Source organism: Glandiceps talaboti, chromosome 21 (genome assembly GCF_964340395.1).
Source record: "Glandiceps talaboti chromosome 21, keGlaTala1.1, whole genome shotgun sequence".
In the NCBI taxonomy this organism is placed as follows: Eukaryota; Metazoa; Hemichordata; class Enteropneusta; family Spengelidae; genus Glandiceps; species Glandiceps talaboti.
This window is the reverse complement of record NC_135569.1, coordinates 12,957,737-12,980,960: the sequence shown is the minus strand read 5'-3', so window position 1 is coordinate 12,980,960 and position 23,224 is coordinate 12,957,737. Positions and strand designations below refer to the sequence as shown.

General features: G+C 35.9%; 1 protein-coding gene across 1 annotated transcript; it reads left to right on the top strand.

Moving 5' to 3' along the window:
* The first annotated feature begins 1,842 nt into the window (after positions 1–1,842).
* On the top strand, positions 1,843–22,813 carry LOC144451535 (condensin complex subunit 1-like). The gene is made up of 27 exons (XM_078142409.1): positions 1,843–1,944; positions 2,408–2,553; positions 3,406–3,527; positions 3,748–3,871; positions 4,759–4,906; positions 5,934–6,056; positions 6,673–6,882; positions 7,674–7,784; positions 8,317–8,423; positions 9,050–9,235; positions 9,512–9,600; positions 10,338–10,495; positions 11,022–11,275; positions 12,253–12,474; positions 13,134–13,272; positions 13,809–13,893; positions 14,832–14,978; positions 15,541–15,755; positions 16,440–16,715; positions 16,993–17,096; positions 17,755–17,932; positions 18,493–18,587; positions 18,781–18,861; positions 19,899–20,082; positions 20,422–20,554; positions 21,470–21,730; positions 22,388–22,813. Exons 1-27 carry the CDS (start codon positions 1,861–1,863, stop codon positions 22,522–22,524), a joined length of 4,119 nt encoding a protein of 1,372 aa, XP_077998535.1. The 5' UTR covers positions 1,843–1,860; the 3' UTR covers positions 22,525–22,813.
* Positions 22,814–23,224: the final 411 nt, after the last annotated feature.

Genomic DNA, 23,224 nt, shown 5'->3' with positions numbered 1-23,224 from the left:
CATTGTATCCCCCATCCATGGAGTATGTACATGCATGTCCAGGGCTTGATGTCGTATTTAGCTTGTAAACTTGGTATTCATAGCAGGAAATAGTGGATGCGGAAGTTGAGATCAACTTAAAAAGACAACTTGAAAATGTTCTTCCAATCTGCAATGGCTGTACATCTGATGAGAAGAAACCAATAACACAGAAACCATATGGAAAACATAACTACCTGAACTACATTTGTAGACACTCACATATGAAAAAACAAAAATCTACTTAGTACCCCACCTACTCTAAAATTTAGCGTAATCGGAACCACACAACCTTTTTTGTTAGGCCTCATCTGACAAAGTTTGTCAAGATTTTACGTGTAAGAATTTTTTATTTCCTGTTTCCTGAGAAGCATTCTACCTTAAAAATGGGCATGTGGATGATGATTTGGTATTTATTTCAGATTTCTGTAATTCATAAAAGTTTTAAAACAATTTTTATGATCGTGTTCTACTAGAAAACTCAATATGAAACAACATATGCCAAGTCCTTGTGTTCAACTCAATAAATTGCAATATATTTCTAAATGTGTAAAATGTTTGTTATTGTACCTAGAATAACAAACTTTTTATACATTTTTCAGCTGTTTGCAATGTATTTGAGTTACAAACACAGACTCGGTCAATGTTGTTTCACATTGAGTTTTCAAGTAGAATACTATAATAAAATTTTTTTGTAAATAAAAATCTAAAATAAATACCAACTCCACCTCCATTTCCAGCTGAATTGTCCCATGGTGCATTGCACCTTAAAATGCAATATACCTCACTTTGTACATGTTGTCTACAATGAGATATCCTAAGTCTGTAAAAGTCAATATTGCACTCATAATATCAGCCAATATTTTGTATATTTCAGACATTTCAACACCGTTGATAATGACATGAAAGAAGAAACTTGGGAACTTCTTTTGAAAAGTATGGACTATAATTAATCACATGTATAATTTTTTTTATTTTATTAATGTGTTTTCTGTTTGTCTTATTTGTTATTTTCAAATATGGACATATCAAAATTGATAATTTCAAGTGACTATACAGATGAGAAAAGATATTAATTTTGATGTTAATTAATAAACAAATTTGCCATCTTTTTTTTCTCTTGAAAACAAAAGGGTAATCCCAACATTTCTATAATTGTTCGAAAAGCCCCTGCATTCTTCTCTAACGATATCATAATATGAAAAGAACCCCATGTGATATGAGTGCAAGTGTGGTGTACTCGGAGTATTTTGCATGACAGCTTGCAGTTTTCTCTGCGTCCATATGTACTTTCACCAGCGTACATATAGTGAATGAAAGTGCATCAGAAAACACTGCAAGCATAAGTGCAAATACCCCTGAGTACCTACGCTAGAACTCATGTGGTGTAGGCTTCCGTTATTATTGTATATGTCTATCTCGAAAGGCAAATTTCCATAAAAATCATACAGCGCGGTCACGCAGTTTCGTGTGTAGCGAATGACCGTGTCCACATTTGCATATAATTTGCATACAGGTATGCAATAGCATTTTCAGTATTGTACTACAGTGCAAATACCACTAGTTTGCATGTGCACCAGTGTAAGTAATCTCTGGTACATATGTAATAATAATAATAACATTTTGAAAACGAGCTCAAAAATACCGTGGATTCTTACAAAAGCAAGAAATTCAACTACTTATGCAACTAACATATATGCCTCTTCAAGGACTATATCTATAAATGAATTTGATCTATTTGTTTTATCAGTGCAGAATAGTCATACCAGTGTACTATCTACTGTACTGATGGATGGCAGTCTAGATTCTACACACAGACACAGACATCGTACAACACTCAAGATGATTTCATATTTATTGTGTCAGTTTGCTGAAGCCTTTGAAGCAGAAAGCACAAAGCCATCAATGACAAGTACAGTGGGAAAGGTAAGGCTAGCACATAAGTCACATGTACCTGTGGAGCTATGTACTAAACTCTCAGTAACAAGTACAGTGGGAAAGGTAAGGCGAGCACATAAGCCACAGGAACCTGTGGAGCTATATACAAAACCATCAATGACAAGTACATTGTACAGTGGGAAAGGTAAGGTGAGCACATAAGCCACAGGAACCTGTGCAGCTATGTACTAAACTCTCAGTAACAAGTACAGTGGGAAAGGTAAGGCTAGAAGTTAAGCCACATGAACCCCGGTTACCTGTAGGGCTATGTACTAAACCATCAATGACAAGTACAGAGGGAAAGGTAAGGCTAGTAGAACATAACTCACAGGAACCTGAAACAAACATGGAAAATGAAGCCTTATCTTTTTCTAGTTTCTACTGACATTTGTCCTTGTCAGTTTTATAAAATATGAAAAATAATACCCAGTATCTGTTAATTTCCACCCAGGGTCGTAAGAAGTCTGCCAAGAAAACAGTGTCTGGTATGGAGTGGGAGTCTGAACGTGAACATTTCATACAGTCTATCTGTCAAGTACTTCAACTAGAAGTGTCACGTCTGTGGGAACCACCAGTTGTTGAAGAAGATTACACCAAGTGAGTAGGAATGTGCTACAATTTAAACCATTTTCATCTGAAATAGAACATCATTTAGTGCCACAAAAATCTTACTAACGTTGCTACATTTTATCGTCTGCTCCACAAAAATCTTACTAACATTGCTTCATTTTATCGTCTGCTCCACAAAAATCTTATTAACATTGCTATATTTTATTTAATTTAATTGCTTCATTTTATCGTCTGCTCAACAAAAATCTTATTAACTTTGCCACATTTTATTAAAATTAAATACTGCTACATTTTATCGTCTGTTCAACAAAAATCATATTAACAGTGCTACCTTTTATCATCTGGTTCAACAAAAATCTTATTAACGTTGCTACATTTTATCAAAATTAAACATTGCTTCATTTTATCGTCTGCTCAACAAAAATCTTATTAACAGTGCTACATTTTATCATCTGCTTCAACAAAAATCTTATTAACATTGCGACATTTTATCAAAATTAATTGCTTCATTTTATCATCTGGCTCAACAAAAATGTGAGTAACTTTCCAATATTTCATTGTCTAAATCAACCAAATATCTTATCAAGCAGTAAAATAGAAGTCTTAGTAATATTTTTGTTGAGCCAAATGGCCTGTATAAACCCTGTGAAAAAAAGTAGGGAGGTGGGAACAAGTTTTACTTCATTTCAGCAATTGTGTATATATTCATAATGCACTTTGAAGAAGAGTTACTTCAATTGTTTTGTTTTTCTGATCTTCTCACTAAACTTGGAGTCACTTTTGTACTTGATAATTTTTTTTTTAAATTTGATTTTTATTTTTCGATACTTGTACATGCATGTCTCATTTTTCATCATTGTCTTTTTTCTTATAATTAAGTTTGGTAGCTAACTGCTGTTACAAGTTACTGGAAAACCCTGAGGTGTCCAGACACAAGGCAACCAGGGAAGCTATATTCAGACTATTGGGTGTACTGGTGAAGAGATACAATCATTCCCTCAGTAAGTATATACATAGGATCCTGCCACCCCTATATTGTAAAAAGTAGAATAGTCTATCATATCTATAGTAATGGGATGATACCAAATAATATTTAAACTGGCTTAGACCATTTTGAACAAGTTTTAGTGTATTGGAATGGTTTGCCGGGTTTTCAGTTGACAGGTATCGCAATGACTGACTCATTCATTTGTAAGCATTTACTATCTGTTGCTGTTCTAGGTGCGAGTCTGAAGATAATCCAGTTATTACAACATTTTGAACATTTGGTCAGTCCGATGGCTGTAGCCATTGAAATGTTTGTCAAAGACTTTGGAGTCAAGAGTGTGGTCAGCGAGATAATGAGGTAACTGAAATACTTGAATTTGAAAGCTGATAGCATTTCCATCATACTTAAAAAATAAATAGTGCTACATTTTGTAATTCTCTAAACGAAAGTGATTTGTTGACAGGTTTTGAATATTACCAGACAATCTAAGGTGAATGCAAAGTTCCTGAAATAGTATTTTACTCCATGCTAGAGGGTCAAAATAGAACAAGAAGGTTGACTTATTCTCAGTACCTGTAATAGCATTTTACCTCATACTAGGGAGTCAAAATAGAACAAGAAGGTTGACTAATTCTCGATACCAGCAATAGCATTTTACCCAACACTAGAGGGTCAAAGTAGAACAAGAAGGTCGACTTATTCTCAGTACCTGCAATAGCATTTTATCTCATGCTAGAGGGTCAAAATAGAACAAGAAGGTTGACTTATTCTCAGTACCTGCTATAGCATTTTACCTCATGCTAGAGGGTCAAAGTAGAACAAGAAGGTTGACTTATTCTCAGTACCTGTAATAGCAATTTACCTCATACTAAAGGGTCAAAATAGAAGAAGGGTAACTTACTCTTACACATGCTGACAGCAATGCATGTGTAGTGCATGGCGTCAACCCCCAAAAATTGAATGAATATATTACTCTGGTGCACCTGTGTAGTAAAATTCTATTTCAGATATGACAAAGTCAAATTTAGGTTTGGCACATGGCATCGATACTTGTAAAAAATGAAATTTTTGTTGAATTATTTACATTTTTTTATTGATACAATGTTGAAAATTCTATTGTGATTTTCCAACAATGAAAGAAACAAATTTATATGAGAATATTTTATTTGAAAAAAAGTGCTTCTAATCAGGATATCTCCTAGAAGAAAATAGTGATTGTGATAACGTTTTCTAATGATTTGCAGAGAAATTGGACGTATGGATCCCAAAGACCTGGCTCGTGATAATAGTGGTACCAAAGCCTATGCAGCATTCCTAGTAGAGTTGTCTGAAAGAATTCCTGCAGCTATGTTGCCAAATATTAGTGTTTTACTGTGTCATTTGGATGAAGAGGTATGTTATTCAATTGTCCAAACCAATTGGCTATATTCTGAGCTCTACATAGACTCTCTCACCAGTCCTCTGGATCATCACTATTAGCTGTCTTGTATGTACCGATATCTACCACATAATAAGGTATTTCACGTCTTCAAAAATGCCCTAACAACAATGGTTGCCAAACATGTGATCGTGGTCAAGATTTCACTGTGGCCATGGACAATGATGTTGAGAATATACATATAGCGTTGCTAAGCGTTTGACACTTGTCAACTTGACCACCCTCACATGGTTCCCTATGGATGCAATGGCTCACATGGGATCTTGCGAGATCTGCTGCGAGACAAAAAAACAGCTCATTGTACTAGTAGAATATCGCAGTATCAAATCAGCAAATGATTAGCCCTATGTAGTCAATGAGGGCTCACAGTACAAGATGTTCGAAAACAAATTTCTAGATAGATGTCGGTACATGCAAAACAGCCCTTTTAGTAATGTGATGCACTGAGGACTGTGAGAGAGTCTAGACTCTACTATGAGACTACCCAGACAAGAGTTTGGGGGAAACAATCCAAAATCGTCCACATTGGATCTCTCTCTCCAGAGCAATGCATTCTGGATAATACTTCACATCCAATTGTATGCTGATCCAGGTTCCTTCGGAACATGTATGTATGTTTCAAGTGACCAATACATCTCAATTCTAAAGAATGGGCCTTGTATTATTTGTAAGCCAATTTTTCATGACTTTGACGAAATGTTCTGTGTGACTTCCGATGTGGATGACTTGAGAATACATTTCACCAGACTCTAGCCTGGAGGGTCTCAGAGTAGAGACACCAGTGGCGAGACTCTGGGTAACAGAGACTATGAGTCATTCAATTTCATGACTCATCACGTTTTGTGTTCCTGTTATTTTAAAACTACTATCATGTTCCATCAACAGCTGCTTGAGATTGTCAAACCACTTGTTTTTTTTTATACCTCCAATATCATTATTACTTTCTTACTCGCGCACATCTTCTATTTCTGATTTGACTAGTCATACACCATGCGTAATGGCGTACTAGGGGTCATAGGTGAGATTGTAGTCAAAGTTCTCAGTAAAGAAGTCATGGATAACAAGGAGAAGAATGACAGAGATCAATTTCTAGACATCTTGGAGGTAAGAACTGTCTTGTTCCTTTCCTGGTAATGTCTCTCTCTACCTAGGTATCCAAATATAGTAATGTATATTATTTCTGTGAAATAGGAACCGAGGAACAGCTAGTTCTATCTTAGCTGCATTTCTTTGTGTTTCATGGATCCCAAAAAAGTCATTATCACTAACCTTGTATCAGGCGACCTCTCTGAGTTGTGAAAAATGATGTGCTGTGCTGTACATGGTGGTGAAGCATTGTGGGTAATAAACACCTCTTACAATTCTATGGCACCTACATGGCATTGGGTTTGGTTGTTATTATGTTTAGCCGAAACGGCAAATTTCTATAAAAATCATATTGTGCGATCATGCAATGTTGTACACACACTCATTTGCATTTAATTTCAATTTTGCATATCATTTGCATATATATATATAATGTTGTCAGTATTGCACTGTAGTGCAAATACCACTAAGTATGTATGTGCACTGGTGCAAATAATCTCTGGTATATACATGTACCTGCATGTAATAATGACTATTTCAGAACACCATAGTTTACATAATAGACACAAAATGTTCATCATTTACTAATATGTAAATATTTGGCAATTGAGAACTGCTTTTTTTTACTCCATAGGACCACATTCATGATGTGAATGCATTTGTAAGAAGCAAAGTGATGCAGATTTGGTTGCGTCTTTGTCACGAGAAAGTGGTACCTTTGAACCGATACAAGGATGTGGTGGCGTTGACGATCGGCAGATTAGAAGATAAATCTAGCATTGTTAGGAAACAAGCTATTCAGTTGATCAGAGCTTTCCTGGCTGGTAATCCGTTCGCTGCGACAGTAAGTATGAACAGTTACAGCAAATTTCACGATACCGTTCAACTTTTTTGTTTGATACGACTACACAGAAACCAATAAGAAACTGGACATGCTATACTTTACAACCCTTTTCTGTAGAGCGAGTCAAAGCTGTTAAATGAACTATCAAGATCAGAGAGCCTTATCACAAGGTTTCATATATATTGAGATAGACACCATAAAAATAACACATATACATCACTTACACTGCACTAACCATGGATTTTGTTTGAACTTCAACAGATTACACCATGTGTAGTAGTGTGCATGCTGTTACTGTTTATATCATTAACTAAATACCAAGCCCACACATTGTAAGTGATGTTTGTATGCTATTTTTATGGTGTCTATCTCAACATGAAACCTTGTGATTAGGCTCATTAATCTTGATAGTTTATTCAATACAAACTGACTCGCTCTACGAATAAGGGGTAAGATAGCGAGATTGAATGAATACAGTTTCTTGCTACATTTTGTCTAAGTGAAATGAACTACACATGCCACCATACAGACATCAGTGATGAAATGAACACTGCAAAGGACATTTTACGTGCCCGTCATCGGGTCTTTGATACTAAGAAAAACATGAATCTGTTACCAAATAGTTTTAGTTTGTGTACATGTATATCTTTGCATCTTGATAATTGATCTGGGTAATAATTGTGAGCGCCTGAAGCTCTCAGGTGAGAGCAAACACATTATAAATACACATTACGCATTATTGTACTTGATAATAATACTGTAGACACTGTTTTTACTGTTTATTCTTCTAGCTACCAGTTGAAGATTTGAAAACTAAACTTGAAGAAGAGAAAAAGAAGTTAGAGGAGATGATGCCGGATCAGCCAATGGAGATATTAAATGGTATGGTATCAAATGCAAATGTTATGGGGGGGGGGGGGGGGGGGTGTTTCTATCCAAGGAAAAATTATTTGTAAAATGTAACAGAAGTTGAACCAAATTTTGCTCTGTGTATGCTCTCATTGTTTTACCTCAGCATACCCAGTGTTTTTGCTAGGGTTGGGGAAGAGAAAGGGGTAAAATTGGCAGTGTTTCCCCATAACGTCTATGGTAATTTTGTTTGGGAACCCAGGTGAAATGACTTACAACTGCCAACATCAAACCGTGGAAGAACGGAACCTGTTACAAACAGGGAAAGTAAACAAATTGATTGGATTAATAACACTTGGCTCAGCATGTTTGAACAGCAAAGATTTGCATTACGCACCATGGTTTGAAAACAGTTTTGTGGCCCCTTTATGTGTACATAGAATGCCAGGGAAACTGGAAAATTTGTGAACATGAACTACTATGTAAAGTGGCCATAAAACTGTTCTTATGATGAAATGTAATACAAGTCTCTGCTGTTCCAACATGCATGATTACTTTACAGGCCCAGAAAGTAAAGTGTTACAGATATGGAGTACCATGGAAAGAGAAGTCACAATGGCTATCAAGGAAGTCACTAAGTCAGACAGTGAGAGCAAGAAACGTGATATCAGTAGTGACGTTGATGTCGACAGGTAGGAGGAAGGTTTCTAATTTTGTACTTCCTTTTATGATTTTTTTTTTTTTTTTTTTTTTTTTTTTTGCAAGGAAAAAAGAACAGTACAATGGTTACATGATTCTATAAAGTTAATTGTTAGATGACAGCTCAAAATTAACAGTAGTCCCATGCCCACACACAGACTACCAATTCTTGTCATGAGGCTACCATATAGTTTGCAGCTTGTGGCCCACTCAGGCTACCACTGATTATGTGATGAAGATGGAAGATTTATGGACATGAAAGTATTTTAATAACACACATACTTCCAATAGAGAAAATATATTTTCAGTTCAGGAATATGGGACTACAGGTCACAATCTCTGGGCTACCAATTTCTGAAATTGGTAGCCCACTAGGATTACCAAAGAAAAAAGTTAATTTCATGCCCTGGATGATGTACAGCGTATTCTAAGTTACTGTTCACTGGCTCTGATTGATACAAGCATGCAGAAACCAATAAGAAACTGGACATGCTTCATCTGTTGGAGACTAAAAAGATTCTCGTAACATGATTTGTATAAATTATTTATTGTTATTTTTATAAAATTGTACAGTGTCTCAAAGATTATGCATAAAATTTCTCTGCTTCTTTTCACCCAGTGTGCTGGATGAGATTCTTCAGCTGATTGACCAATCAGAATACCAGAAATCTGTCCTATTGTTGCAAGTAGCCATGGAGGAGTTCCCCGGTAATGAAATGTTCCGACGCCAGCCCGAGGTGACCCAGGAAGAGCAAGGGGATGATGAGAAAAAAAGCCAGGACAGGTCAGATAATTCTCAGAACCTGCAATAACATTTTACCTCACACAAGAGGGTCAAAATAAAACAAGAAGGTTGACTTATTCTCAGTACCTGCAATAGAATTTATCTCATGCTAGAGGGTCAAAATAGAACAAGGTCAATTTATTTTCATACGCCTATAGTATACGGAAGTTAGGGTGTCGACCAAGAAAGCAAATGTTCGTTATTTTCATTATACAACATACTGCCCGGCTGATGTTTGTAAATTATTAGCTCCACTAATTGTTCTGTAGAATTCATATTTTCTGTGTATTTTTACAGCTCTCCAGACGACTTTGAACTTGACAGTGAAGGAAGCCACTTACTGACTACTTTGAAAGCCATCTTCCTTGGTAAGTATAATACTTACAGTTGACAGCCATCTTCCTTGGTAAGTACACAAACAGTTGACAGCCATCTTCCTTGGTAAGTACACCTCCAGTTGACAGCCATCTTCCTTGGTAAGTATACCTCCAGTTGACAGCCATTTTCCTTGGTGAGTACACCTACAGTTTACAGCCATCTTCCTTGGTAAGTATACTTACAGTTGACAGCCATCTTCCATGGTAAGTACACCTACAGTTGACAGCCATCTTCCATGGTAAGTACACCTACAGTTGACAGCCATCTTCCTTGGTAAGTACACCTACAGTTGACAGCCATCTTCCATGGTAAGTACACCTACAGTTGACAGCCATCTTCCTTGGTAAGTACACCTACAGTTGACAGCCATCTTCCTTGGTAAGTACACCTACAGTTGACAGCCATCTTCCTTGGTAAGTATTCTTACAGTTTACTATCACTGGACACCATCACACTGGAAGATTTCAAAAGTCTACTACGTGTGTCTGATTAATATCTGATGTCGTGAACTTGGCACGATTTCTTTATTTACCTCTACCTACTGTACTGTGAGTGAAATTACGTGTACATCAACTTTCATTGATAGCTTACATCAATATCGTCCAATAAAGTCAAAGTTTGTGTTTTTATTTATCTTTCATCGAATATAAACCAATGTAATAACTATAAACCAAATGACATTCAGATTTTGATAACGAAGGACAATAATTAATATATACAATCTTAATTATTACAGGTTCCCAAGTTGAGGAAGGTCCTGTACCAGTACCAGCAGAACTTATACCAAACCCAGAAACTATTGCCCAGGATTTAGCAGCTGGGGATCAAGCTACAAATGGTGACACTGAGGGCGCTGTTGTCAATGATCTTTCTAAACAACAAGTTCTTGTGATGTATTTGAAAGTAAGGGACTTATGCAGTGTATTCTCATTAAACTTATGAAACATTTCCATCTTGGGGGATTAAAAAGTAGTTTTTTTCTCTAGCTTTCTTCAGTAACATGTTTTCACTCTTTGCATACATGCTTTTACAGCATTTTTGCTAAGGTTAGGGAACCCAGTAACAGAAAGGTGTAAAAGTGGCACCGAGTTTCCCTTCAAATCTACCATAATTTTGAGTTGAACTGAGGTGAAGTGACTGCGTAACAACAGTAGATTTTACCTGCTTATCACCCTTAATAAAAACACTATATCACTGTTATAGTAAATACTTCTGATGGAAATTTTGATGTTTTTGCAAAATGTATTGTCTATAGACTTCTACAGATTCATTTCCGTAAGGTGTTTAGTATTCAAATTGTAGTCTGGAGTTGAAATTTATGCATTGTAAAAACATGTCGCAGAAGTGAAATGACATACCAACACCATTTCTCCCACACACTTACACTGTATATTATGGTACCTAATATTTACATTACTTATCTCTCCAGGATTGTGTGACATTTGCCACCCAACTCAAGATTGCCATTCCGTTGATCTGTAAATTGCTGAGTTCTAAGACAGCGTCAGATGTTATGGAAGCCATAGCGTTCTTTGTAACGGCATTCGAGTTTGGTCTTAGTAACGCCATGGAGGGAGTACGTCGTATGTTGATTCTTATCTGGTCCAAAGAACAAGGTGTCAAGGAAGCTGTAGTTGCCGCGTACAAAAGACTTTACTTGAACCCAGCTGGGAATAATCAAAGGTACTGTTAAATGATATATTTCAGGTACAACAGTGGCCGATCAACTATCGGGAATTAACACAGACACAAACCACAACTCAATCTGATTAAAATCCGATGTATATGTCGGCTAATCGTTCATTGCTATTTTATCTTCGTTATTTTGCTTGAATCGACCTTCTTGGTACATGTTTACATTTTTAGCCTGGTCGCCTCCTCTACATCTGAACTGCTGCACATGCAAACAAATTTCTGCTCAGTGAGACACACAGCCAATCAGGTTGCGTCTTACTTGTTATGGGCATACATGTACGCATTGAATATCTATGTAATTACTATCAAAGTAGGGTGGTGTCTCTGTAGTGTGACGAAAGAACATTTTCCATAGTAGTATTAGAACGACGAAAGATTATCACTTTATAGTGCACAGACAAAAAAGCAAGAGGGGGAGGGGGGGGGGGGCAATAATTGAGTACTGCATTAAACTATTCTCTTTTGAAAATTTATCATTTATCAGCCTTTCAAAGTGTTAAGTCCATGACATACACTTTAAAATCAATCAGTTCTGTTTTTCTGAAACAAAAAGCTTTCTGTGACTAGAATTTTTAACTGATATTTCAAAATTAGCCAGTACCACAATTCATTGTACATGTAAGAATTATTGCTCTTTTCCTATCAATTAATTTGTTATATTTTGATTTCACCTTCGGATTTATTGATAGTACTTCATGTACCCCGCTGTAATACAAAGTCATACGGCGAGCGTGTGTTCTCGCGAGCAGCGCCAGTCTTATGGAACAGTATACCACTTGAACTTAGTTCTTCGTCAACTGTCGACAAATTCAAGGACATCAAGACACATCTGTTTGCAAGCACTTTCTGTAACATTTTGAATTGATCTACTTGTTCAAGTTCAGCGCCATAGAATAATACATCGTATTGGATTTTACAAATTCTTTTGAATGATTAATAGTGATATTTTTTAAAATCCTTTTTAGGACCAAAGCTGTTGCCATTGTGAAAAATTTGACTGCCTTGACAGTAGGAGCCACAATTGGTGAACTGAAATCATTGGAGGAGTTAGTCGGAGAGTTAGTACATAGCCAAGACATTAACAGTCACGTTATTCAAGTGTTGTGGGAACGTTTTGCTATGAAGATATCTGGTACCACTGAAGAGGATAGCAGAGCTGCACTTGTATTGATTGGAATGGCTGCAGGGTTAGTATCAAAGTCAAACTATGTTAGCAGTGCAAAAGTAGTAAATAGTCAGACTTGTGGCAAATTAGGCAAAAACAACAATACAACTGGAAAAAAACTCCACAAGATTCCTCTGATGTAGACTCAAGACTGAGGTAATGTTTTTATCAGTTTGTTTATACATGTATGATCTGTAGAAGTTATAATGTAACACTAACAGTCATACTCAATAGGGAACTTGCAATCCAGACTGAGCATGCTCAGATGCAAAGGACTATGGGATTATCTGTGGTTATTGTAATACCTAATCTGGCAATACCAATAAAAAACCTCCCACAATTGTCAGTGTAACTATGAATTGATTATTTGTGGTTGCAAACAATGTATCAGTATTGTTTACAATACCAATTCATTAGTATTTTTGTCACATTTCCCATGATGCAACATTCAACATGGCAGGTTTTCAAGTTCCCTGTTGTTCTACCATGTAGTATTCTGTCAGTAAAGAGAGTTATGGGATCCTGGCTCCCTGTGGTGTTTATACTTTGATAAGTTACTGACACTTATTATATTGTATGCCTTAGCATGAAACTTGTCTCATTCCTGCTTACCATGGCAAAAAAATGCACCAGTATTTTTTCACAGGTTGTAATTCTTTGTTTGTTTGTTTTTGTCAACAGTGGAGACATTGATATAATTCGTAGTAATATTGATGTACTAGTTATAGTTAGTACAGGTTTAGGTGAGAGGGCAGTGAATGACTTTATGCTGGTAAGAGATACTTGTAATGCATTGCTGAAACTCACAAAGAAGAAAAAGGTATGTTTATCTCATATACTTGTAGATTTTTAATAAGATGTTTGGTTTACAGTGTTTTGCAGTTTGGTCAGTAGCATTCGCCCAGTGCTGCCATAGTCTCGATATATCATTCTGGCAAGAAGAAGTTGCAGGTTGGGCATGCACATGCAGAGATGTAGCTAATTTTAAAGGTAGCAGGTAAAATTCTAAAAGTAGGCAGTAATGTGGACAAGGGAAGCCTGTGAATCTGTGTAACAATGGCTATATAGAAAGTGTTTGGAGCAAAGAATTTTTAAACACTAATTCTTGAAAAAGTATACAGCAAAGAGAGAGAGAGAGAGAGGGGGGGGGGGTTGAACGAGATTAGAATAACAAACTTTTGAAAAAATCATAAATGTATTGATGGAACAGATTGTCAGGTTTTGCAGGATTTATTTGTTTCATAATTTCATTACACATTTTCATAATTGTTTTGAATTTCAAATCTTGACCGAAATGATATTTCTACTCCACATCCTGACTAATTCTTGCAATATAATCTATTTTATCCATCACAGTTGAAAGGAGCTGTAGCTGAAGAACCACTACGGTTTCCACAAGACCACGATATGTTTGTAAAACTAACTAACGTCATGGTCACAGGTAAGAAGACGGAACTACATGACTATTAGATCTGGGTTTTTTTTTGTGTATTGACATATTAAAATAGATGAAAACTTTGTTGACAAAATGAACAATTATTAATGTTTTGTTTTGTTTACCCACTTTGAAAAGTCCACCCAACCTTCATCATAACATTTCAATTTTTCTAATTCTAATTCTGAATTTATCTCTCTATTAGTCATTGATGGTACTGTGTACACTTATTTAAGCATTCTTATCATACAATGTATACCTAGTATTACATCCGTATCGCCTCCATTATAATTCAGTAGGAGACAGCGCCCTCACACTCATACAATAATTTACCATATCACGCCCAGGCACACTACCCAAATAACATCAGTTGCCCAAATTGTTGATCCGTCATTTTCTCAAAAAAATAAGCAAACCAAAGTTTTCTCTAATGTATTTAAATGTCCCATAAGGTATGTGATAAAAACCTTTACGGTCAAGATATGGGTCAGTAGTACAGCTTACAGGTCCTCTTAAAGTCAGGCCCTAACACTGTATAACTTTAATCTCAGCTACCCAGCCTCTTGCCTCTGCTGGGGGGTGGTCATGCCCTCAACTGCAAGAGGCTGGATAACCAAAACTATGTACAACCTCAGTCCGCAATATTCATATCCGGTTCTTTAAAGATTATTATGTAGAATACATGTACTATGAAAGAGGTGACTGGAATTGTCAACAAATTGTCAATTTATAGAAGGTTGATTGGGTTTTCTCACGCTCCAGTAAGTACAAAAATACAAAGTAGAAAAGATGAGCCAAAAATATATGAAGTAGACACATTCAGTTACAGATACTGCGAGTTTTAAGGAGTCATTTATCTTATTTGTAAAAAGTCTTTCAAATTAGGATGGTAATTCTTTAATCTTTCAAATAAAAACTTTTTTCTTTTTCTTTTTTTTTTGCAGGTATTGAGAGATACAGTGATAAGTTTTGGATACCGATGGCAGAACAAGCCACTAATGTGATATATCGAATGGCCGAACATCCTGATGTCATTTGCACTGATTTACTCAAACAGTTAGTTAATGCCGTGATGAACACCAATAATACAGGTATATACACACTGACTACACTTCAATCGGAATGTGTTCTGTGCAAAGCTAAGCATGCAATATAGTCTACTCTACGATTGGTACGGTAAATACAGGTCTCCTGCATAAAGATAATATACACATTACTCATTATACGATTAGAAATGTGTACAACGACAAAATGTATTTCTTATGTAACACTGTTTGATTGGCAGGTATATTTGTACAAAGAGTAAATGCACATGTAACAAATCTTGTGATTGGAAGTTATCCGGTGAATAGATCAAATGTACATGTAACACACTCAGTGATTGTTAAGTGTTCTGTGCATACATCAAATGTAAATGTAATGCTCTCAGTGATTGGTAGTTCTGCACATAGATCAAATGCACATGTAACATACTCTCTGATTGGTGGGGGTTCTGTGCATAATACATCAAATGCATATGTAATTCTCTCTGATTGTTACTTGTACTGTGCACAGATCAAATACACATGTAACATACTCTGTGATTGGTCAATATTCAGAACATTCCTCTGTGATTGGCTGTTCATGTAGAATATCTTTATGTTTTACTCGTAGATAACAATGACAGCCAAGACGGTGAATTAAAATGTCACCCCATGATGTTAACACGATTCCTAGCATTGGTTGGCCATGTAGCATTCCAACAACTATATCACTTAGATGTAGGGGTGCTCGGAGAACTGAAACGACGACGTACTATCCAAGAAAACAAGAAAGAGGCTGAACAAAATAAGAAAAGCAACAGAAAAAGTGATGGAGGCAAGACTAAGGTGAGATTTAACTCTGAAATACCACTTTCTTGTTGTTATCGTTATTCTTTTGTGTGTGTGTGTTTGTTTGTTTGTTGTTGTTGTTTTTGTTTTGTTTTTGCAAACACTAGTGGTGAAAAAAGAGTTTCAATTTGGCGTTCCTTCACAACTAATTGAAAGTTACAGCTAAAATGATGTTGGCTTGGTGTTTCACTCATGCAACATGACATTAAATACACACCCTCAGACAATTTCTAATGCAAAAGAAACAATTACATGGGTTCTGTGCACAGTGGAGATGTGGAAGGAGTCAAATTTAAATGTTGATTATCAGTTAAAATCATCAAGTCCATGTGTAATGTTTTTATTAGAAGCCTGTTTTTACTTCACTGTGAAAAAAATAGTAATGCTTACCAGTGTTCAGAATCAATCAGGGCAAAGGATTCTGCTGTGTTTATTGTGTCTCTGTTATTGTTAGTCTAGAGTTGAAATATGTCTATCTTTGTATCAAAAACATCAAAATTGTAATGTCCCATGAGTAAAACACCAAGCCTACATCATTTTAGCTGTATGTGATGTGAAATCATGAAAGGGATATCCAGAACCCAGTTGATGATTCCTCATGTCCACAAAACAGTGAAGTCATGGACGCATAGACACAAGTGGCTCTCCTTGTAAGTATTAGTTCATTTTTTTTAATTTCAGGAGCCTAGTCTGGAGGAGGAGTTGGGTCTAACTGGTGCAGTGGCTGATGACGCTGAGGCAGAATATATGAAGAAAGTACTAGACACTGATATTGTAACAGGAACAAATCTATTAGCATTGTTTACACCATTGATTACTACTATATGTTTGAATTCTAATAAGTACACCAATCCAGAATTGAGAGCGGCAGCTAATATGACGCTGGCTAAGTTTATGCTTGTCAGTTCAGAGTACTGTGAAACTCATCTCCAACTACTGTTTACGCTGCTGGAAAAGGTGAGTGCTGAAGGGAAAGTCCAGAACTTTGAAAAAAAAATGCTTCATGGGAAAAATCCTCCCAAAAAATTTCATTTACTCCTTGAAAACTAATCAGGAATGAAATGTTGAAAAATGTGATTGCCACAGACATTAATCTTTAATCCAAAGTTTTACCCTAATCCTAACCAGGCTTTGTTAGAAGTGACTTTGCATCTCTTGAAATCTACATTATCCCTAAGAAACTTGACTTAAACTTATACCTTTCAATATCTATCTGTATTCAATTTGTTCACAGGCACAGGAAACTAATATTAGAGCTAATACAATCATTGCGTTAGGGGATCTGACTGTACGATTTCCAAATCTGATTGAACCGTGGACACCCAACCTTTATGCAAGGTGAGTATGGACTCCCTAGCAATATGATTATTTTGTATGGAATAGTCCCATTTGATGATATGACACATTAATTACTGAATTCCAATGAACACTGACTATATTTCATATCAAACACATACTGAATTCCAATGAACACTGACTACAGTTCATGACACACTGATTACTGACTTCCAGTAAGGGACGGTCGCACAACGTCACACAAGCTCAATAAGCGAACTTCGTTGATTGGGGGGGGGGGGGGATCTGGCATCAGTGCAATTACTGAACTTCATTTTCACACTTCTAACCAAATTTCGACGGAAAACTTTCACTTCTTCAGTGATAACAGCCTTTGTATATTTATTATGAGATGTTGATAAGTTGGTAAAAATTTAATTCTAATGTGAGATATGGTGCTAGGTTTCTGGTAGTAGTTGTATACAATCATGGTTCTACATTGCATCAATCATAGTTGTGTAACCACTACAATTCTCATCATAGTTTACATCATATATAAACGTTGATGTTGGGGGGGGGGGGGGGGGGGGGGGGGGGCTTGACCTAAACGAATGCTGAACGATGTTCATTTGTTGAGCTTGGTGCGACATTGTGCAATTGTCCATAAGATAGTAAGTCGATAAATAGGACTTGTCTAACTCTCTTCAGTTTTTATCTTCAGATTACGAGATGAATCTACTCTGGTACGCAAGAACACCTTGACCGTCCTCACTCGGCTCATCTTAAATGACATGGTCAAGGTCAAAGGTCAGATCAGTGAAATCGCCAATTGCATTGTGGATGGTGATGACAGAATTAACAACATGGCCAAGATGTTCTTCCATGAGCTGGCCAAAAAGGTACACATTCTTGTCCCAGTTTTCACATTAAAAGAGGGGTCACTTGTAATGCAATCAGTCTGTGAATAATGTACTTTACATATTATCACGATTGGGATAAATAAATTTTGTAATGAATTGTTGACAGACATCATAACAAGACTTCAGAACTCTTTAGACATATATACTAAAAAATTACCCTGGACATGTCCGACCCCTGACTTTTTTGTAGGTACTTTGAGAGTAGAAAGTAGATATACTTATTACTTGTTTCCAAATGTGCCATGCCATAGTTGTAGGCCAGCACATTCAAGTCATTTATCCAATTTGAGATACACAATAGTATCCTGATCGAGATAATTATCCCAGGTAAGCATCTATTCCTGTCCTGATTGTATATTTTTATCCATCCACACATCATCTTGTTAGTGCAATAAGGTCGTATCTGTTCGACAATTGTATAGCAAATACATGTATGATATTCTTGCACTGACATGACAATATGTATGCCTATGACTTGCAATAGATGTAACGCTGACTTCCTAGTACATGTATGACATCAATGTTGTTACTGTTTCCAGGGTAACGCCGTCTACAATATCATGCCAGATGTTATTAGTCGTCTTTCTGATCCAGATGTTGGAGTAGAGGAGGAACATTTCAAGACCATTATGAGGTATGGTGTTAGTGTATATAAACTTTGTTGCATTGGATCTGAAGTGTGTGTGTGAATTGGACTAGAGCACTTTCAAACATGACTGATGTACTCAAACAGAAACAGATATCTTGTAATGGCTGTACAAAGTTAGACTATGTGCCAGCAACTCAGCTCAATCATAACCCAGCATTTCCTTGCCTTTCCATTACAGGTACCTGTTTTCATTCATCCAGAAAGACAGACAATGTGAGAGTTTAGTGGAGAAGTTATGTCACAGATTCAGAGCTGCCAGGTAGGGTTGTCAGCAAACGTCTTTTCTCATAAAATGTTATTGCTTCTAAGTGACTAAGTTACATTTTTTAGTTGTGGAATTTTGAGATACCGTGACAACCAAAGTATATATATATATATATATATATACGACTACAGTTCCCTCGAGTTTCAACAATTACAGCTAAAATGATGTTGGTTTGGTGTTTCACTCATGGGCCATTACGCTTTCAACACAGAGATAGACATATTTCAACTCTAGACCAACAATAACAGAGACACAACACACACAGCAAGATTGCCCAATCACATTGAAACAGTGATAAACATTGCTATTCTTTCATAGTGCAGTAAAAACAGGCTTCTAATGAAAACATTACACATGGACTTGATGATTTTAATGGCTGCATTTGTTTATTTTCTAACTGATAATCAACGTTTAAACGTGATTACTTCTACATTCCCCCTGTGCACATCACCTATGTAATTGTTGCATGAGTGAAATACCAAACCAACATCATTTTAGCTGTAAGACAGACACACTAAACTATCAATGGATCATGGATGACAGCGGTGCGTTGATGATGCAGATATTCCAAATCATTAAAATGGCCATATGGATGAGGATTTGTTATCTATTTTTGGATGTTTAATTTATAAAACAATTTTATCATAGCTGCCTACTTGAAAAATCAATGAAACAATGTGTGCCAAGTCCTTGTTTGTAACTCAATGAATTGCAAAAGATTGATAAATGTGTAAAATGTTTGTTATTGTACGTACAATAGCAAATTTTGTAGAGTTTTGCAATGTATTGAGTTACAAGTGCAGACTTCATCAATGTTGTTTCATATTGATTTTTCAAATAGGAAGTTAAGATGAAATTGTTTTATAAAATAAATAATAAATCCTCATCTACATATGTCCACTATAATGTTAAAATGTCACAAATCAAACATGTAGATGATGGTTTGTTACCGTCGTCATTATAGATTTCCCTAATCTCGGTTACTTAATTAATGTTCAAGTTTTTCTCCTTTTCTGCTGTACCTATGTTAGAACTGACAGACAAGTACGAGATCTAGCCTTCTGTCTGTCACTACTGGAGTACAGTGAGAGATCTCTACGTAAACTACAAGAGAACTTTGCCTGCTTTGCTGACAAGTTGGCTGAAGATGAAGTGTATCACTGTTTCACCACTGTTACAACAAAAATGAAGAAATTTGTTAAACCAGAGACCAAGGTAAACACAATATTATTCATTCATTTGATCCTGAGGTTTTATGGCCATCGTGATACCAGTAATAATATATAGTTACACGTACGTATGTGCGTGCGTGCATGCAGGCAGGCAGACAGACAGACACAGACAGACTTACATACATACATACATACATACATACATACATACATACATCCAGACAGACGTACATACAGTTTGTACATACATACATACATACATACATACATACATACATACATACATACATACACAAACACACACATACATGCTGTCCTTTCTTTGAAGTTGTGTTACAATGTGAAGATCAAATCTTGAAATCTGTTGTTTTTCCATTCATAGACAGTAGTGGAAGAATTGGAAGGCAAACTATTAGAGTGTCATACCAAGGGAATGAATGAAGACGAGATAGCTCAGAAAGCTTCACAAGCATCTGCTGCAGCTGGCAAAGGTAGAAGAGTTACTCAGACACCAGGTAATCTTCCTACATTATAATACACATACTATTTTTGTATTTGATACCGTTTTTATTGAGCTTATTACAAAGATACAACTCTTTTCATGGGTGGAAATGTTTCACATTTTGTATTCGGAAACTTTTCTTAAGTTATCAATTTATATAAAAAAATATCGTTTATATTTGTACTAAGTGGTCTGTGGGAAGCCTGGTTTTTATCTTACTAAATTGTTCTTAGGAAACATAAAATGTGAATGATACACACAGTCGTTCGGCGATCCCTTGATGTTTTACCTGTAATATGTGCAATCAATTTACTGCAAAAAATGTAGTAGAGTGTAGAGTTCCATATTAGAAAAAGTGAATTAAATTATACACATACTACCAAAATTAAGTGACTTTAGAGTTTCAATTAGGCAACAGGATATTTTTACATCTCAGTGTTTTGTTGTTACAAAGTTCACAAACAACAAATACAAACATATAGTACTCACACATAAAATATCGCACTTTATCTCACTGTGAACAAAGATAAACATTTTTGTGTTTGGATCATCTGTTTCAATCAAAAGTGATAAATACTCAATATGATAACCAACACACATCAATACAATTAACATTTATTTACTTGTCAAATGTAGATAATATTTATTTTGTTAATCAAATTTGTGTTTTTGAATGACATGTTTGGTATTTCTTGATACCAATTATTAAAGGGGAACTCCAGGAAATAGTGACATTTTCATAAACTATGGGTTCTAGAAAGTCATTTCATGATTTTACATTACCTACAATTATTTGCAATTTGAAAAAAACATCAAGTTGATCTTGTGCCTTTATAGGGTGTTTTTGCTGTTGGCCACATTGCGTCATGGTAGTCAACAGAAATGATTATTCACAGAATTATTTCTTGAACTATCGTTTGTTCTTCAGGAAAAACATTGAAAGCAAAAACCCCTGGGCGCAGACGTGGAAGATCAGTGCGTGATGATGATGACGACAGTGATGATGATGATGATTACGGCAAGCGACAAAATGGCAGACATCCTGCAACTAGAGGTGTTGGGAATAGGGAGTCTCGAAAAGCTACCAGGGGAACCAAAGATAGAAGACCTAAACCTCCATCTTTCTCTAGTGATGATGACAGTGATCTAGAGTTGTTTGATGTACAGGAGGAGGAGGGGGAAACTAATGGTAAGAGAAGTAAATTAATTTATGTTCTTGCATCATAGATTAATAATCAAGATGAGGTCTCTAAAGTACAGTTAAATAATTGTCTTCTGTGTTCTTTTATAATCCCTATAAGGGGAGGTGTTGAGATAACAATATCTGTCTGTCTGTATCATCATTATTTCAAAAAATCAATGGTCAATATTTGTGTGTTGTTATTCTGTCAATACTTCTCAAAAGGTGAGGGATAACAATGTCTCTGCCTGTCTGTGTGTGTCTGTGTCATCATTTTTTCAAAAAAATCAATGGTCAATATTTGTATTCTGCTATTCTGTCAAAAGGTGAGGGATGTTATGAAAACAATGTGTGTCTGTGTCATCATTTTGTCAAAAAAAATCTATGGTCAATAATTGTATTCTGCTATTCTGTCAATACCACTCAAAAGGTGAGGGATATTTTGAGTCTGTCTGTCTGTCTGTGCCAAATGTGTGGGGGGGGGGATAGCAGTATTTGTGTATGCCATTGTCTCAAAAGCATATATCAATATTTGTCTTCTGGTATTTGTCTATTACCTTTCAAAAGGGGAGGTGTTGAGATGGAAATAAATGTCTGTCTGTCTATCTGTGCCATCATTATCTCAAAAACACTTGGTCAATGATATTTATCATCTGGTTTTTTTAGGAGTTGATGGTAAAGATAGTGCAGCTGAAAATGAAGACCCAAATGAGGATTCACCAACACCAGCAAAACTGAAAAGAAGTGGCAAAAAGAAATTACTGGCAAGAGGAAAAAGAGGAAAAGATGCCATTACTACTTAGCATTAATCAAATATATTAAAATACTGAATTTGTTGTTAGATGTGATGAACTATATTAATATGTATGTTTTCACCCCTCTGTCGTCAAAATGGGTTATTCCATACACAGCAAAGAATGTGAACATTCCAAAATGACCAGATATAGAGGGAGGTGATATGTTAGAATAGATATTTTTTGGATAAATATAATCATGAATTTACAAATTCTGTATTTTGTATGTATGTAACTTTCATCTCTGTTTATGTTTGTAGTGTTGTTTTCTTCTCTGATAAAATAAACCATTCTCTCACTGCCACATTTAAACTGGAGTTATCAGTTCAAGAGTCTTTTTTACCTCCTGTAAGGGTTGAATATGTTATGGTGGTGTGTATGTGTGTGTTTGTCACGCGGTCTGTCTGCATCATAATTTTCATCTAAAATAGCTGATTCAATTCATATAACATTTTGTACACATTTTAGGGGCAGTAGCTAGAGCTGAGTTTGTTTATTGGGCAAGATGTATACTAATTAGATGAATTTGCATATCAATATCTGATCGGTAGTTGATTATTTGCATATCAATGAAATACAGGGATTGTGCAATATCTCATTGGTAGTTGATTATTTGCATATCGGTGCATTGCAATGATTGGACAATATCTCATTGGTAGTTGATTATTTGCATACCAATGAAATGCAGTGATTGGGCAATATCTCATTG